At 43.1% G+C, this 17,045-nt stretch overlaps 1 protein-coding gene and 1 long non-coding RNA gene across 11 annotated transcripts in view; one reads left to right on the top strand and one right to left on the bottom strand.

Moving 5' to 3' along the window:
- cblb (Cbl proto-oncogene B, E3 ubiquitin protein ligase) overlaps positions 1 to 17,045 on the bottom strand; it is a 171,648-nt gene that overhangs the window by 77,027 nt on the left and 77,576 nt on the right. For all 10 annotated transcript variants that reach the window (XM_085288334.1, XM_085288335.1, XM_085288338.1 and 7 more), the window contains one exon: positions 9,040 to 9,240. In XM_085288334.1, the coding sequence (XP_085144460.1) occupies positions 9,040 to 9,240 (201 nt within the window). The remainder of the gene's footprint in view (positions 1 to 9,039; positions 9,241 to 17,045) is intronic.
- Positions 3,217 to 3,918, top strand: LOC146565304 (uncharacterized). Its single transcript, XR_014894069.1, has 3 exons — positions 3,217 to 3,362; positions 3,452 to 3,515; positions 3,818 to 3,918. It is a non-coding gene; the product is annotated as an uncharacterized LOC146565304 (long non-coding RNA).

Below are 17,045 nucleotides of genomic sequence, written 5' to 3'. Positions count from 1 at the left end.
TCTTCACCCTCTACACTGCAGACTTCTACATCAACACCCCACGCTGCCACCTACAGAAGTTGTCTGACGACTCTGCCATAGTCGGCCTCATCACAGGTGAGGATGACTCAGGCTACGTCCACACATCCTGAATAGATTTGAAAAGGTGAAAAGGTCTGAAAACGCTCTGCGTCCACACTTTCAGTCGTTTTCACAGAGATGTGCGTCCACATTGAAACGGCCGAAAACGCTTACGTTCAAGCATTGCACGTGCGTGAAACACTAAGATTCGGCCTGCCTCATTTCTGTCTGCCCTTTATTTACTTTCCGGCTCTTTGAAACGTCACGGCAAACTGTCGAGGAAAAGCACCAGGTTTTTTAAATGGACTAACAATGAGGTGGAGTTGTTGCTACGAGTAACACAAAATTACAAAGTTGCAAAAGCGAGTGAGAATTAAAGAATTTGAAGAAAAGCTATCTGAAGCATGTACAAACTGATATTTTGTACATGGGCGACCGTGGGTCAGGGGGTTGGGAAGCGTATCTGTAACCGGAAGGTCGCCGGTTCGATCCCGGGGCTCTCTGTCCTGGTCGTTGTGTCCTTGGGCAAGACACTTTACCCTACTGGTGTTGGCCAGAGGGGCCGATGGCGCGATATGGCAGCCTCGCTTCTGTCAGTCTGCCCCAGGGCAGCTGTGGCTACAACCGTAGCTTGCCTCCACCAGTGTGTGAATGTGAGAGTGAATGAATAGTGGCATTGTAAAGCGCTTTGGGTGCCTTGAAAAGCGCTATATAAATCCAATCCATTATTAATCTTTAATAGGGCTGTCAAAATTGAGAGCAAACAAAACAACTGCTGTATAATGCCCTCCGCTATCTTTGTTTAATTGGTCACATGACTGCATCATAAAACTAACATGTGTCATCATTTTCAAAAGTCTCCGTTTTCACTGTCCACACTGCGATGTGAAAGCACCGTCTTTAAATGTATTTGTTTTTGAGAGCGTTTTCAATATGATGCGTTTTCCTTCGGGGAAAACACAGTCTCAGTGTAGACAGGAGGCCAAAACAGAGAGAAAACCATGCGTTTTCAAAAGTAAACGCATTAGTGTGGACGTAGCCTCAGAGTACAGACAGTGGACTCTGGACTTGTGGACTGGTGTCAGCAGAACCACCTGCTGATCAACACTGGGAAAACCAAGGAGTTAGTGGTGGACTTCCGGGGAGACAGACCCACCACACTGACACAGGTGAACATCCAGGGAGTGGACATTGAGATAATGGACTCTTATAGGTACCGGGGTGTTCACCTGAATAATAAACTGGACTGGAGCCACAACACTAATGCTCTTTACAGGGAGGGTCAGAGCAGACTCTACCTACTGAAGCGGCTGAGGTCATTTGGAGTGTAGGGAGTGCTTCTAAAGACATTCTATGACTCTGTGGTGGAATCCATCATTTTTTACCGTGTTGTATGTTGGAGCAGCAGTTTATCGACAGCTAAGAGGAAGAGGTTGGATAAACTTATCAGGAAGGACAGCTCTGGGATGCACCCTGGATCCAGTGCAGGTGGTGGGAGACAGAAGGACTCTTGCCAAAATAACTTCTCTGATGGACAAAGTCTCCCACCCCATGCATGTAAATGTTGCTGAACTGCAGAGCTCCATCAGTGACAGACTGTTGCATCCTAGATGCATGAAGGAGCGTTTCTGCAGGTCCTTCCTCCCTGCAGCTGTCAGACTGTACAATCAAAACTGCTCCCAACAAACATAGATGTTTACTAGGGGTGCAACGATACTCGTATCGATATTGAACCGTTCGATACAATGCTTTTGGTTCGGTACGCATATGTATCGAACAATACAAAATTTTTAATTTATTTTATCAACTTTCCTTCTGACGATGCTGTCTGTGTTGAGCGCTCAGTGGATCTGCGCTCGACAGTGCAGCCTAGGCGGAGTAGTCGAACGCAGATTCACTGAGCGCAGGGCAAGCTAGCAAGACAGAAGTTAAGCTCTCCTTGCAACATGGCAAATTGAACCTCCCCCACCCTCATTCAGATGTGGCGTTTGGAACTATTTTGGTTTTCATGTGACGTATGACCCTGAAGGTAAGCGCGTCATGGACAAAAGTAAAACAGTATGTTGGATGTGCCACGTAATGCTCAATTACATTGGAGGGAACTAGTGCGTTAGCGCAGTTAGCTCGTTAACGTGTTGGCCGTCCAGCCCCACGCACGGGGCGATCCGCGGTAGCTCGTTAACGGAGACTTGCGTGTTGTGGCGTTAACGTCATTTCAGATTAACGCTGACAGCACTAGTGGGAACACAATGAATGTGACTGCACATTTACGCCGACATCATCCTAGTGCAAAGACAAGTGGAAGCAGACAAAAACAACAAGCAGCATGCTACAAACTTTATCCGAGTCATTTAGACAGCCGTTAGCACATGATTCTCCTTATGGGGACCTGATATGTTTAATATGCTGCTGAGAATATAGCCCAGAAGAAGCGTATAGTATAGCTTTTATTTTGGAAAGAGCCATTTCTCTGTAATAAACTCTCTTTTCCAAAGATGAGGGATTTCTCCATCAGATAGATTTATTTTTTTAATTACTTTGTTGTTTCAGCAACATTAAATTTAAAAACTGTACTTTTGAGTTAAAATATATATTTATGATTTTAATAAGTTACAGATTAAAAAGGCATGAACATTTTTTTTTGTATCGAAAAAATATCGAACCGTGACACCAAAGTATCGAACCGAACCGAACCGTGAATTTTGTGTATCGTTGGACCCCTAATGTTTATGTAACCCACATATAATTGTACGAAGAGTGACGTGACTGGATTTTCCCCCTATGAATTGATGTTTGGGAGACAACCAAGACTGCCACCCTGCAGATGCCCAGGGACGGGCATACCATCAAGAGGGGAGGGTGTAACCCACATACAATGAGGGTACCACTTTAAGGACTGATATGAGGAGAGATGGACAGCCTGCCCAACCAATCGAAATGCACAGGTCCCAGTATGTTTTGACCAATGGGAGAGCAGTCTGCCGCTGTATGTCCCACCTACGTGCTCTGTGTTTGCTGCTATGTGTGGAGGTAGTCGCGCGCTGGCAGGAGAAAAGAGAGACTGAAGCTTTTGAGCTGGAAAAAAGTATTAGATATAAGTTGCAACCAACTGTGTTGCACATAAGTTCACTGGTTATCAGCTACCTTTCATGTTAAAAGTAGCCACAGTGAGTAAATAGGCAAATGCTGCATTTTTCTGGTGACTTTAGAAAGTACCGCGTGGAGCTAAACTGTTAGCCTTTGTTAGCTCTGGTTGCTATCAACTGCCTGGAAGTTCATCTCAATCTGCTTCCAGAAGTAAGGTAACACTTGAAGCGCAACTTATGTTTATTTTTCCTTCATGTCGTATTACGGTTATTAAAGAGAAAACATGTCCTGTTACGTTATTTAGAGCCCTGCATTTTCCGACCGAGAGACACTATGCCATTGTCTTCGGCCGTGATGCGCTGAGATCGGTGAGCACATGTTGTATGTCTCAGTTAGTTCACGTCTGTTTCACATTTTATTGTTGAGAAACTGAATTAATCTCAATTGTTTGATTAATAATTGTCGCATATGCGACATATATGCATATGCACTGACTTTACTTGGTTTAATGCATAGTTTGTGTAAGAGAAATGTTTTATTTTTGCAAATTTGAGTATTTTTATTGCAAATTTATGTTGAATGTGATTTAAACAAAATCCTAAGTTGTGAATTATAGCTAGAACAGCATAATTAATATTTGAATTGCTCTTCTGACCCTGTCCGTTGACAGGTCAGGTTTTTTTTGTATGCTGAATTGTTCCTGAGGTGGATTCCTCCGGTGAAATAGATGGCGAGCCTTCCCACCTGGACTTAGAGAGACTGAGATTCGCTTCTTTTCCTAAGCGGCCTCGGACCCGTGGATGCGGTGTGGACCACAGAAATCTTCGCACACTTAACCGAGCTGGAGCGTCCGATGCTAGGATCTACACATTCCAAATGGCTTTGCTAAATGTAAGATCATTAGCAAACAAGACGTTTGTATTAAACGACTTCATAAAGTCACAACAGTTGGACTTTCTATTTCTGACGGAAACATGGCTCCAACCCAGTGAGTCTGTAGCGTTTTCGGAACTGGTTCCTCCCAATTTCTCATTCTTCAGCCTCCCTCGGTCCTCTGGCAGGGGGGGAGGCCTAGCCACTGTGTTCAATCCTCGATTTCATTGCCATCAAATATTACAGCATGACTCATTTTCTAGTTTTGAACTCCAGCTGTTTGAGTTACACCTTAATCCTGCTGCGCCTCTGCTGTGTGCCCTTATATATCGCCCTCCCAAGTTTAATAAGGATTTTATCAAAGAGTTTTCTGATTTTATGGCTGGAATCGCTCTTAAATACGACAGCTTTTTGATCCTTGGCGATTTTAATATTCATGTCTGTTGTGATTCGAAATTTTTGGTCAAGGACTTTTTAAATATTATTGATTCCTTTAACTTGACCCAGTGGGTTTCTGGTCCCACGCACGAAAAAGGTCACACACTGGACTTGGTGCTTTCCCACGGGTTGGAAGTGTGCATTACGGATATATCCGAATTACGCATTTCCGATCATCTTCCTGTGTTGTTCACTCTAACACTGCGCTGCTCGATGGACAAGTCGAACGCCCCACTGCGCAAAAAGCGAGCGCTTAATGTACTAACAGCACCTTCCTTTTCTGCTGCCTTTATGGACTCTGGAATATTGAACTCCAATTGTAAAAATGTTGAGGACCTTTCGGCTATTCTTCATTCTACTTGCACTTATATCTTGGACTCTATTGCACCATTCAGAACTGTGCGCGCTAAGAATTCATCAGAACCGTGGTTGAACGATTACACCCGCTCCCTCAGACGCGACTACAGACGCGCTGAAAGGAGATGGAAAAAGGACAGATTGTATGTTTCCTTACAGATTTTAAGGACTTGTCTCTCCGCTTATCAAGAAGCTGTAAAAACTGCAAAAACACAATTTGTCTCAAACTTAGTATCAGCAAACGGTCATAGGCCTCAGGTACTTTTTAACATTCTTAATCGCTTTTTTAGTTTATGTGATAATCCTGGAATTACTTCTTCACCAAGTATGTGCGATGATTTTTTAGCATTTTTCAATAACAAGATCTTATCAATTAGGGCCCTTGTTTCGTTGTCTGTTGTCTCAGTTCAAAGCCCTCCACCTGTGTGTTCAGCTGTCTTAGAGCAGTTTGATCCCGTCTCCCTTAAGGACCTGACCGCGATAGTTAGTGGCCTAAGATCATCACACTGCCCCTCTGATTCTCTTCCCCCGAGTCTGCTCAAAAACACTTTTAATATTGTTGGCCCTTTTATTCTGAAATTGATTAATACGTCCCTTACTACAGGCTGCGTCCCACTATGCTTCAAACAAGCTGTAGTTCAGCCTCTTCTTAAAAAACAAAACCTGGACCCAACTGTTCTGTCCAATTACAGGCCCATCTCAAAGCTTCCTTTTCTATCTAAAGTTTTGGAGAAAGTGGTCTATCTACAGTTGCAGGCACACCTCGATTTTAATATGATCTCAGAAAAATTTCAATCTGGTTTTAAATCATTACATAGCACTGAGACAGCACTTTTAAGGATTTTTAACGATATTCTCTTAACTATGGATTCTGGCAGCCCTGCTGCCCTTTTACTGTTGGACTTGTCAGCAGCTTTTGACACAGTTGACCACGACATCCTGTTATCACGGCTAGAATCGCATGCTGGCCTAAAAGGATCTGCCCTTCAGTGGTTTCGCTCCTACTTGACAGAAAGGTTCTTTTATGTCAATATGGGCCCCCACAACTCCAAATTAGCTCCTCTTAAATACAGCGTTCCTCAAGGCTCTATTTTGGGTCCCGCCCTCTTCGCACTCTATTTGCTGCCATTGGGCTCCATCTTCTCGCGGTACAGCATTTCATTTCATTGCTTTGCGGATGATCTACAGATTTATCTACCTTTAAAATCAGGATCAGATCAACCGCAGCTCTTATTACGCTGCCTTGACGACGTTAAACAGTGGTTATCATTAAATTTTTTACAGCTAAACGAAAACAAAACTGAGGTTGTCATTTTTGGCAATTTCAATCATATCGACAGCACGTTGGGTACCCTCTCCTCGTATTGTAAAACACATGTAAAAAACCTCGGAGTTTACATTGATGGTTCTTTTAAATTGAATAAGCAGGTGAGTGCAGTAGTTCAGTCTTGTTTTTTTCAGCTAAGACAGCTAGCCAGGATAAAGCCATACCTTCCGGCTGACGTCTTCGAGCGTATCATCCACCTTTTTCTTACTTGCAGATTGGACTACTGCAATTCATTGTATTATGGCCTAGATCATGCCACCATCCATCGCCTTCAGATGGTTCAAAATGCTGCTGCTCGCCTGCTAACTGGTACCAAACGGAGAGAGCATATAACCCCAATTTTAGCCTCTTTACACTGGCTCCCTGTCCCCTACAGGATCCAATTTAAACTCTTACTTTTTGTTTTTAAGTCACTCAACGCCCGAGCCCCCCCCTACCTGTCAGAGCTCCTCTCTGCCTATGCTCCAGGAAAACCCACGAGATCTAGTTCAAAACTATTGTTGTCCATTCCACGGACTAACCTCAAATCTCGTGGTGATAGATCCTTCTCTGTGGCAGGTCCCAGACTTTGGAATAGTCTCCCCTTTAATATTAGATCTGCTCAAACTCTTGAGCAATTTAAATCTTTACTAAAGACACACTTTTACGCTCTGGCTTTTAACACATTATGACCCAAGCATTTTGGATTTATCTGAATTAGTTAGTATTGTTTCAATTCTTCTATTTTATTGTTTCTATTGTTATTATTGTATTACACTGTAGTTTTTAATTTTATTGTTATTGTTAAGCACTTTGTGCAGCATCGGCTGTTGGAAATGTGCTATATAAATAAATCTGACCTTGACCTTGACCTTGACCTTCCACTTGATGATCTGCTGCACCTTGCGGTGTGGTAGGACTGTATCACTCACACTTTCACGCACAGCTGGTTATACATAAGACCACTGACTGACATTCTCTCATCCCTATTTTCTTTCACACCCTGGGAATTTTTTGGACTTTACCCCTTGGACATTTTTTATTTGGGACTTTAAATAATGAGCTGTTGTGTAGAACATTCTCCACATGTGAAAAGAGTGTGAGATTTTCATTTGAATGTACATTGGATTTGTGTAATCTGTTCTATAAGAGTTAAGGAGTCAGGTTACTAGGGTGCACCCGAGCATTGAAACCCGAACATTGAAAACCAAAAATAACACTTGGCCAAGTCATTGCTTTAGTAGTTTGTGTTTTACTTTTCTTTTAATTTTTGTAAGTTTCCTTTCTACCATTGTAAAGTGTCTTTAACCTGTGCTTGTCAACCTTATGGTTTATGTCACTAAAATTGGCCGGTTCTTTTGAGTTACATTCTTGCGTCTGTGTCTCATTTGAACACACCCCTGTGCTCCTATAGTCGAGCCTATTGGTCCATTGATATATTCTTTTCAACAATTCCCCTTACTGTGTTACATTTACATTGCACATTACTTTTCTCAGTTTATATATACACAAGTTACATGTCTACTTTTTAATGCACAGGTACAATACGCAATCTACACTTTTCTAATTATTCTAAATATTCTTAACTATTTAATAATAATAATAATGGATTGGATTTATATAGCGCTTTTCAAGGCACCCAAAGCGCTTTACAATACCACTATTCATTCACTCACTGGTGGAGGCAAGCTACAGTTGTAGCCACAGCTGCAGAAGCGAGGCTGCCATATCGCGCCATCAGCCCCTCTGGCCAACACCAGTAGGCAAGTAGGGTAAAGTGTCTTGCCCAAGGACACAACGACCAGGACAGAGAGCCCAGGGATCGAACCAGCGACCTTCCGGTTACAGATGCGATTCCCAACCCCCTGAGCCACAGTCGCCCAATAAGCATTTAAACATCTTTCAGTATCCTGCACTGTTTGCACACTACAACCTGGGTTTGCCACTTATCTATACTTTAATTTTAATAACTGTACAGTACTCTGCTTTGGTAACTATTGTCCATGATGTAAATATGTAAAAACTGTGTTTCTGTTCTGTGTCCTGTTCTGTTTGTATATGTGTGTTTTTGCTGCTGATACAACCACATTTCCCCTTGTAGGACAATTAAAGGATTATTCTAGTCTTCTATCCTATACTTTTGACCCTGTGTAAATTAGAGAGAATCCTAATACCTAATACCCTTTTCTGTATTATGAGTCCAGTCCAGTTTATTGTTCAAATAAACACCAAAATACCTGTAGCTATCCACAGCCTCAATGTAGATACCTTGAAAACTCCACCCTTTTCCGGCTGAGAACCATGGCTTTAGATTTGGAGGTGCTGATCCTCATTCCCGCCGCTTCAGATTCGGCTGCGAAGCATTCCATTGCGAGCTGGAGGCCAGCACCAGATGAAGTCAACAGAACCACATCATCCGCAAAAAGCAGAGATGAGATTCTGACACCACCTAAGTGAAAGCCTTCTGCCACTTGGCTGCGCCTAAAAATTATGTCCATAAAAATTATGAACAGAATCGGTGACAAAGGGCAGCCCTGGCGGAGCCCAACACCCATTCGGGAATGAGTCCGACTATGTGGACCAAGCTCTTGCTACAGTTGTATAGGGACACCCCATACTCCCGCAGCACCTCAAACAGCACACCAAGGGACACGGTCAAATGGACCAAATAGCATATGGATCAATAGGGGCTCTATGTCCATGTCGCTCTTGGGCGTCACTCCCACAGGCCTTAATTCTGAGACTCTCCACCATCTAAGAACTGAAGACGCTTCTCAGATGAAATATCTTCAAGCAACTTAAAGAAGTCCAGACATTTTTCTTTCCAAGTTCCTTAGACATATAATATATAACTGTATATAATTTCTTGAGCAGTGTATTTAAGTCTGTATTAATACTTTTGATCCTGTGTAGATTACCTTCCTGATGTTGGCCAGTCCATTCATGACAAGACAGTCTTCTCGGTCTTCCTCATCATCCAGGTCCAGCAAGGGGGAGCTGTGTTGGTCCAGGAAGAAGCACTTGGAGCCCTCATTTCGTGGGTCAAAGGGATCCACAATAATGGGCTCTGTGCCTTTGATCTCACAGCGACAGAAAGGGCATCCTTGGCCATCTGATTCCTGAATAGATATAACAGGCTAGTCATACACAAACATACAAAAACACAGGTGGTGACATTTTAACCAAAAAATATAACTAAATGCCACATGTTGTTTCAGTAACATCATGAAATTATTGTGCATTCATTGTAAAAGACCCTGTCAAAAACATAAAAAAATAGCAGTATTTCGAGCATCTATCTGACAAAGACAGAACAAAGCTATGCTTTTGGTAGCCATATAGTTGGGAATGTGACTGTGGACTTGTGGGAACTGATGTCCGTTAATTAAAAGCTTTACCTTTATGACACACATTTAAACTTTATTTTTGAGTGATTGTTTCATTCATAAGTCAACATTTCAGTAGCACACTGGGAGAATTCTGAGTCAAATGATTATTGTCTGTGGGCTTATTACCACACTACTATATCACTATTACCATTATCACAGAAAAAAAATGCAGGCCGGTTGCATACATTACTTATTGTTTTCTTTGAATAAATAAACCTGCAGATTTTTATCATCCTTAGCTCTTGGACAACTCTTCTAATAATTCTTTTCACTCCTCTGTCTTTCAGGGAGCACCTACTTGTGGCCAGTTTATGGTAAATGAGTGATCAGTTCTGCAACCAGTGCTATCAGTTTGTTTTGCAACAATAAGGTTACAAAGGTGTTGAGAGAACTCACTGGTTTTACCAGTCATGAGATGTTTGTTGTGTGACACCTTGGTAATGACAGACCTTAATAGGCCACCAGCTGGAACTGAACCAGCTCATTTTAATTTGAATTAAGTGGCAGGATTGCTTGGAAATTACTGATAGATTTCAGCTGGTGTCACTGCTTTCCATGCCTTTTACACCTCCCTTTCTTTATGTGTTCAATACTTCTTCCGTGTATAATTTCTCTATTACACATAACTTTTTTCATGGACATCTATGGTTTGATTTCTTTGCATCTGTAGGTTGGATGGGTTGCTACTGACATTTGGTGAGAATGTCACGTCAATACTGCCTTCAAAAATATATTTACTTTGAAACTTGGTGAAATGTTCAACACTTATTTTATTCAACGTTAATCTTTTTCTTTTATTTATTTACTTGTTTTCTTTTATTATTCTTATTATTATCTCTGTGGTTATACACTGCTGAAGGTGACAGGGATAGTAAAGAGAAGGAGTAGATAAAAAAAAAGGGAAAAACTGCAAGACTTAAACAAATAGCTCCCTGTGTCCACCCCAACATCCCTAGAGAAGCTGATGATAACCACATCTTGCATGTGAGCTCTCGTCAATTTTTAGTTTGGAAGGACCAGCATGTCTTATTGATGGAGACATGCGGGCACACACTCCCTTTGTGACTCTAATCTATTGTGGGTGTTTTAACATTCCTGGATAAAGTTCTTTCTTTTTCTACAACTAAGGTTTATTTGGCAACTATATCTGCTTTTGATATTGGATATGATGAGGTGACTTAAGGTGTACCTTAAGTACGCTGTACTGGTGTAGAGTCAACAACCTGTCTCTGAATGTGGACAAAACAAAAGAGTTGAATATCAACTTCATGGGAGCACAGAGAGATCACTGTGCACTTAACATCAATGGATCCTCTGTGGAGGTCGTCAAGAGCACAAAATTCCTTGGTGGTCACCTGGTGGAAAACCTCTCCTGGTCCCTCAACACCAGCTTCATAGTTAAGAAGGCCCAACAGCATCTTTACTTCCTGCGGAAGCTGAGAAAAGCCCATCTCCCATCACCCATTCTCACCTTTTACAGAGGGACTATTGAGAGCATCCTGAGCAGCTGCATCACTATCTGGTATGGTAGCTGCACCGTATTGGATTGCAATATCCTACATTGGCTAGTGAGAACAGCTGAGAAGATCACTGGAGCCTTTCTTCCCTCCATTACAAACACGTATCGCACCCACTGCATCCGCAAAGCTGCAGAGGAACCCACAAACCCCTCACACACACTCTTCACACTGCTGCCTTCTGGCAAGAGGTACCAGAGCATTCGGGCCCTCACTGCCAGACTGTGAAACAGTTTCTTCCTCCAAGCCATCAGACTCCTGAACACTCAGTAACTGGACCTTAATACATGTCACTACCTCAAGCATTTAACTGCACAATCTCATATACACAAACACACACACGCACACCTTCATACATCAAGCTACCTTTTGTACAATGCTCAGTCTTTTGCACAACCCACTGTCATTGTTGCACTTTTCTATTGCACTGTTGTGTCTGCACTGTCTTGTGTCTGCATTATTCTGTTCTGTCTGGTGTTGCACTGTTTTTTTGTTTGGTTTTTGGCAATTTTTGCACACTTGCAATTTATATAGTTCTGTGTTGATTGTCTGTATATGTCATATGTAGCACCATGGTCTTGGGGGAACGTTGTCTGGTTTCACTGTGTACTGTACCACTGCACATGGTTGAAATGACAATAAAGCCACTCGACTTGACTTGAGTACTGCTTCTCACTTTAGGGTCTGCAAAGTGAGTGGGTAGGCTTCATGCATTTTTTTGTGCATCCTTCTTACACACAGTTCTCTTCTGACAGCCTTAGGGTCGTATTACGTCCAAATATGTTAGGGTACCTGGATCGTTGTGTTTTTTTTTTTTCTTTGACTCTTGTTTATTCGTTGTTGTTTTCTCTGTGTGACTTTTTTCCTAGTTGACTTATCTGTATTTCTAGTTCAGGTTGTCTGGTTAGTTATTAGTTCCCTTGTCATGTCCTGGTCTCGTCTCTGTCCTGTTAGCCTTGGTCTTGCCTTTGTGTGTCCACCCCTGTTAGGTCAGTCTTGTCTTCATGTTTGTCTGCCTGTTTCCCTAGACATGTGTTCTTGTGTCCCTCTCGTCCCTTGTTCTTTCGCCCTCTCTCATCCCTTGCTCTCTCATCCTCACTGTCTTGCCTCCTTCCCCTGGGTTTCATCTGTCTGTGTCCAATTGTATGTGTTTCTTGTACTACCTCTTTTAGATTGACAGACAGATTACGCTCAGCTGTGTTCCCTCCTGTGAGTTGTTCCCTCGTTTGCCCTTGTCGCGATCGCCCTCATTCCCCACTGTGTTCTGCCTGTTAGTTAAGTTCCTGAACAGTTTTTGCAGTCCAGCAATAAAGCTGCCACTTGAGTTTGGTCTACATTTTGGGTTCTTCAAACCTGCGTGCCTCACACAGTGAATGACAGAATGCTGAGTTTTCCTAAAATTATTCCTGTGGCTTATAGCACTATATAGAATTTGAGCTTGTGAGCTCTTGCCTTTCTCTTTTCGCATTTGAGGAAAAAAGGAGGCTGGATTCTCTCTGTCTAAGTCCAGTTGCTTGTCTGCTTCGCTAACCTGGGGCCCGTTCTTCGTACCTCGCTAAGTAAGTTAGCTGGATTAGATTGTTGACGATTTCGCGTGATCTTGGATCGTTCGGTTCCCCGAAGCTCATCCGGGACTTGCTGTCATAGCAACAGAGCCGTAAGCGTAAACCTGCTCGGGAGCAGGTTTACTTTATGTAAACAGGATTAGATCGCGGCCACGCAGGTATGTCCGCTTCATTTATACGAAAGCAACAGCGATATTCCACCACTGTTTCACCATAAATAAATAACATCAATGTAACTAAAGATAATGCAGCACTTGATCCTTTTATTGATGTCACACAGATACATACAGGTCATTTCCTAAAAAAGGGAAATGTACTATTAATCATTCTGTTACATGTATGTGATTATTACAGATGTAATTCATATTTCAGAGTAGTAATTGTAAATTACTTCGTGTAATCAAGATGGGAGACGTCTGTGAAGGTTCTCAGTCATCCAGGTCATCGTAGTCAAAGGAGCTTGCAAAGAAAAGCGTCTGGACTTCTTTAAGTTACTTGAAGACGTTTCACCTCTCATCCGAGAAGCTTCTTCAGTTCTAAGGTCAAATGGTGGAGAGTCCCAGATATAAACCTAGTGGGAGTAACCCCCCACAGAGGGACAAAAGGACCCCCTGATGATCCTCTAATCGCCTGAGCCAAGGTGTGAAACTGGGTGTGGGTCCCAATCAGCCAGAGTTTCGGGTGTGTTCATTGTGAAACCTGGCCCCACCTTATCATGCGAATTCCTGAGGTCAGATGGCCCAGGATGTGAGTGGGCGTTAAGGCGTCTGGGAAGGGATCTCAAAACTGGATTATAGATGGCAGAGAGTTGGTGTCGTAAACCCCGCCTCTGTTCAAAGATGGTCGCTCACAGTGGACATAGATGCTTCTTTCACTCCTCTTTCAAACCATCTGTCCTCTCTGTCCAAAATGTGAACATTGGCATCCTCAAAGAGTGTCCTTTATCCTTAAGATGCAGATGGACTGCTGAGTCTTGTCCTGTGGAGGTGGCTCTTCTATGTTGTGCCATGCGCTTGTGAAGTGGCTGTTTGGTCTCTCCAATGTAGAGGTCTGGGCATTCCTCACTGCACTGTACAGCATACACCACATTGTTAAGTCTGTGTTTTGGCGTTTTGTCTTTCGGGTGAACCAGTTTTTGTCTGAGCGTGTTGGTGGGTCTGAAATGCACCGGGATGTCATGCTTGGAGAAAACTCTCCTGAGTTTTTCTGATACACCGGCTACATAGGGGATGACAATGTTGTTGCGTCAACAAGATGGGAGACCACGGCTATAAAAGTGAAGGTGGATTTGGGAAACCTGTCGCAGCCATGTCCTGTCCGTCTACGCGAGCCACCCATTGCGGAAGGTGCAAGATTGATAAGGAGAGTCCTCAGAATTCAGCGTATATTGCGGGACAGACAGGATCCTTTAGCTCAGCGCGACAGTGTGCTCATTGAGAGATATCGATATTCCCGTGAGGGTATTATTTACTTAACCAACTTGTTGACGAGGGGGTGCAGGACCACCACCTGTCTTTTTTTGCTCTGCCCTTTTCTTGGTTGCTGTTATGAACAAACAAACAGAGTATTTCAGGGTCTCTTTCCAAGAGACTAAAAGCAATATAAGTGATAAATATTACCATTCTGTGGAATATTCTTATATTTCACTTTTACTTGTTCCCATGTTCTAGTGGGTCCTGTTGTGGCTCTAATGTGAAAGGGGATATAATATAACATAATATAATATAATGTAATATAATATTGGATAATATAGTGTAATATAATAAATCTACCCTACCGCCTACTGGTGTTGGCCAGAGGGGCCGATGGCGCGATATGGCAGCCTGGCTTCTGTCAGTCTGCCCCAGGGCAGCTGTGGCTACAACTGTAGCTGCCTCCACCAGTGTGTGAATGTGAGAGTGAATGAATAGTGGCATTGTAAAGCGCTTTGGGTGCCTTGAAAAGCACTATATCAATCCACTCCATTATTATTGTTATTATTAACTTACTTACGAGTTTGATTTGTCAGCAACTTCCTGCCAGCCCTCTCTCCTTGCTTTTGCAGCCTTTGCAGTGTTCCCTTGCGTTCTGATTAAACTCTGAAACTCCTGAAATCCCTCAATCAAGAGTTCTTGCTCTGCTGCCGGAAAATACCGAGAGCGCTCCTTCGACATTTTCGCCGACCAATCAGAGGGTTGCCGATCAATGTTTCTACGATCGATGCGTAGCCCCTTTTGGGGTGGCTGTAGCTCAGGTGGCAGAGCAGGTCAGTCACTAACCAGAAGGTCGGTGGTTCGATCCCAGGCTGCCTCCTGGCTGCATGCCAAATATCCTTGGGCAAGATACTAACCCTGTGTTTGCCTACTGGTGGTGGTCAGAGGGCCCGGTGGCGCCAGTGTCCGGCAGCCTCGCCTCTGTCAGTGCGCCCCAGGGCAGCTGTGGCTACAATGTAGCTTGCCGTCACCAGTGTGTGAATGTGTGTGTGAATGGGTGAATGACTGAATGTAGTGTAAAGCGCTTTGGGGTCCTTAGGGACTGAGTAAAGCGCTATACAAATGCAGGCCATTTACCATTTACCACACCCAGTGATCTCACATTACTTCATCCAGCTGTACTAATCGTCAACAGCAGGTGTGTTCGGAGAATCGGATTAGCGAGCTCAACGTTAGCGCGATGATTTGGTCTTGGATGTGTCATTTGATCTTGGATGTAGTAAGCGACGTACGAAGAACGGGCCCCAAGTCAGAGCTTTGTCTAAACAGAGGTTAACTCGCCGGATTATGGACGTTTTCCTTGGCATATGGCACTAAGGGTCTCTCTTTTCCTCAGGGCGTGAGAACACATTCCACCGGAGGAATGGGAACCTGAAGGGCCCTTTTTAAAGAAAACTTGCAATCAGCGTTACACGGACAGCTTATACACTAACTGGGTAGTGGTGTTCTTAGCAAGGTGAAGAGAGGAAGAACTGAGAGATGACTGTGATGACAGGGGTGTATGTGTGCAGGCAGGTGACCAAAATGAGTGCAGGTAGACATATTATCACAGGTCTTTTGCCTTAGAGCAGTAAATAGATTTTTTATCAGACATTTTATCAGTATCATGGAGTCTTTTCACTTTACCTAGCATGCATCAGCACACACACTGGACCTTGTATGTGTTAAATATTGATTCTGTTTCTTCTGTGGACATTTTGTGGTGTACTTGGAAAACTACACCAGACGGCAGAATATACGCATTGTGGGGATACCAGAGAAGGCGGAGGGCCCACGACCAACGAAATTCATCACCAAACTACTCTTTGATGTGCTTGGGGAGAACAACTTCGAGAGGCCGCCATCGGTGGCTAGAGCCACGTCCGTTCATTGTCAGACTCCACCACTTCCAAACCACAGAGCTGATCCTACGCCTCGCCAGACAGAAGGGCCCGCTCCTATTCAATGGATCAAGATTCCACATATTTCCTGACTACAGCCCAGAAGTCAACAAAAGACAAAAGTCTTCTCCAAGTCCAAAAGGAAGCTCCACAGTGCAAAGGTCAAGTTTGGTCTCTTCTACCCAGCCACTCTGCAGTTCACACACAACGGGAAATGCATGAGATTTACCGACCCTGCAGAGGCGCTGACCTACGTTAATAATTAATATCACTGTTGATAACGAACGCCCCGCCTCGCACCCTGCAGAGACTGGTGACTGAGGTAAGGTAACGATTGGGTTAATAACATTGAAAATCATTTCACAGAAGGTGGCATCATTAGACATGGCTACTCTGTCATATTTTGAATATTTCTTTACTCTCATTGTGTTCTATTATCATTGGTCATAGTGGCAATGAACGTTTTATATTTGATGGTGTAAATACACACCACACATAATGCCACTCATGAGCACCTTCCTTTTCTTCATTACTGATGTTATTGCCCTTTTTTTCTTTTCTCTTTTCTCTTTTTCAAATTATGAAAGGGCGTTACAGTTTGTTTAATACCCTGTTGGAGAGGTTCATTAATGGTTCAAACATGTATCCTTTATTGCGGGCAGCATGCAAATGCAGGTTTGCAAAAGTTTCAAGTTTTTTTGGGGTGGTAGCCTTTTTAAGGCCTGTTTATGTGTTATGTGTTGTTTTGGTGTGGCATTTGCTCTGTATTCACTGTGTGCACCTACTGTGATTTTTTTATCGTTTAAATTGGGCAAACATCTATATTTTTGAATTACATAGTTCTGACAAAGAGTAGATTGGACCCTGACCCAGATAATGCTGACGTAAAAATTATAAGTTGGAATGTGAAGGGTATGAACCAGGCAATCAAGAGAAAAAGGGTCATTTCTCATTTACAACATCTTGGGGTTGGTATTGCCTTCCTACAGGAAACCCACCTCTGGAATTGTGATCAGTCTAAAATTCGCAAAGAATGGGTGGGCCAAATGTTTCATTCACAATTTAATTGTAAAGGCTGAGGAGTGGCTATACTCATCCACA

Source organism: Mchenga conophoros, linkage group LG10 (genome assembly GCF_057382185.1).
Source record: "Mchenga conophoros isolate Kocher_MC1m ecotype Shallow Benthic linkage group LG10, M_conophoros_male_GT1.1, whole genome shotgun sequence".
NCBI classification, from domain to species: domain Eukaryota; kingdom Metazoa; phylum Chordata; class Actinopteri; order Cichliformes; family Cichlidae; genus Mchenga; species Mchenga conophoros.
The sequence above is the reverse complement of the archived record's forward strand: the minus strand, read 5'-3'. Positions and strand labels throughout refer to the sequence as shown.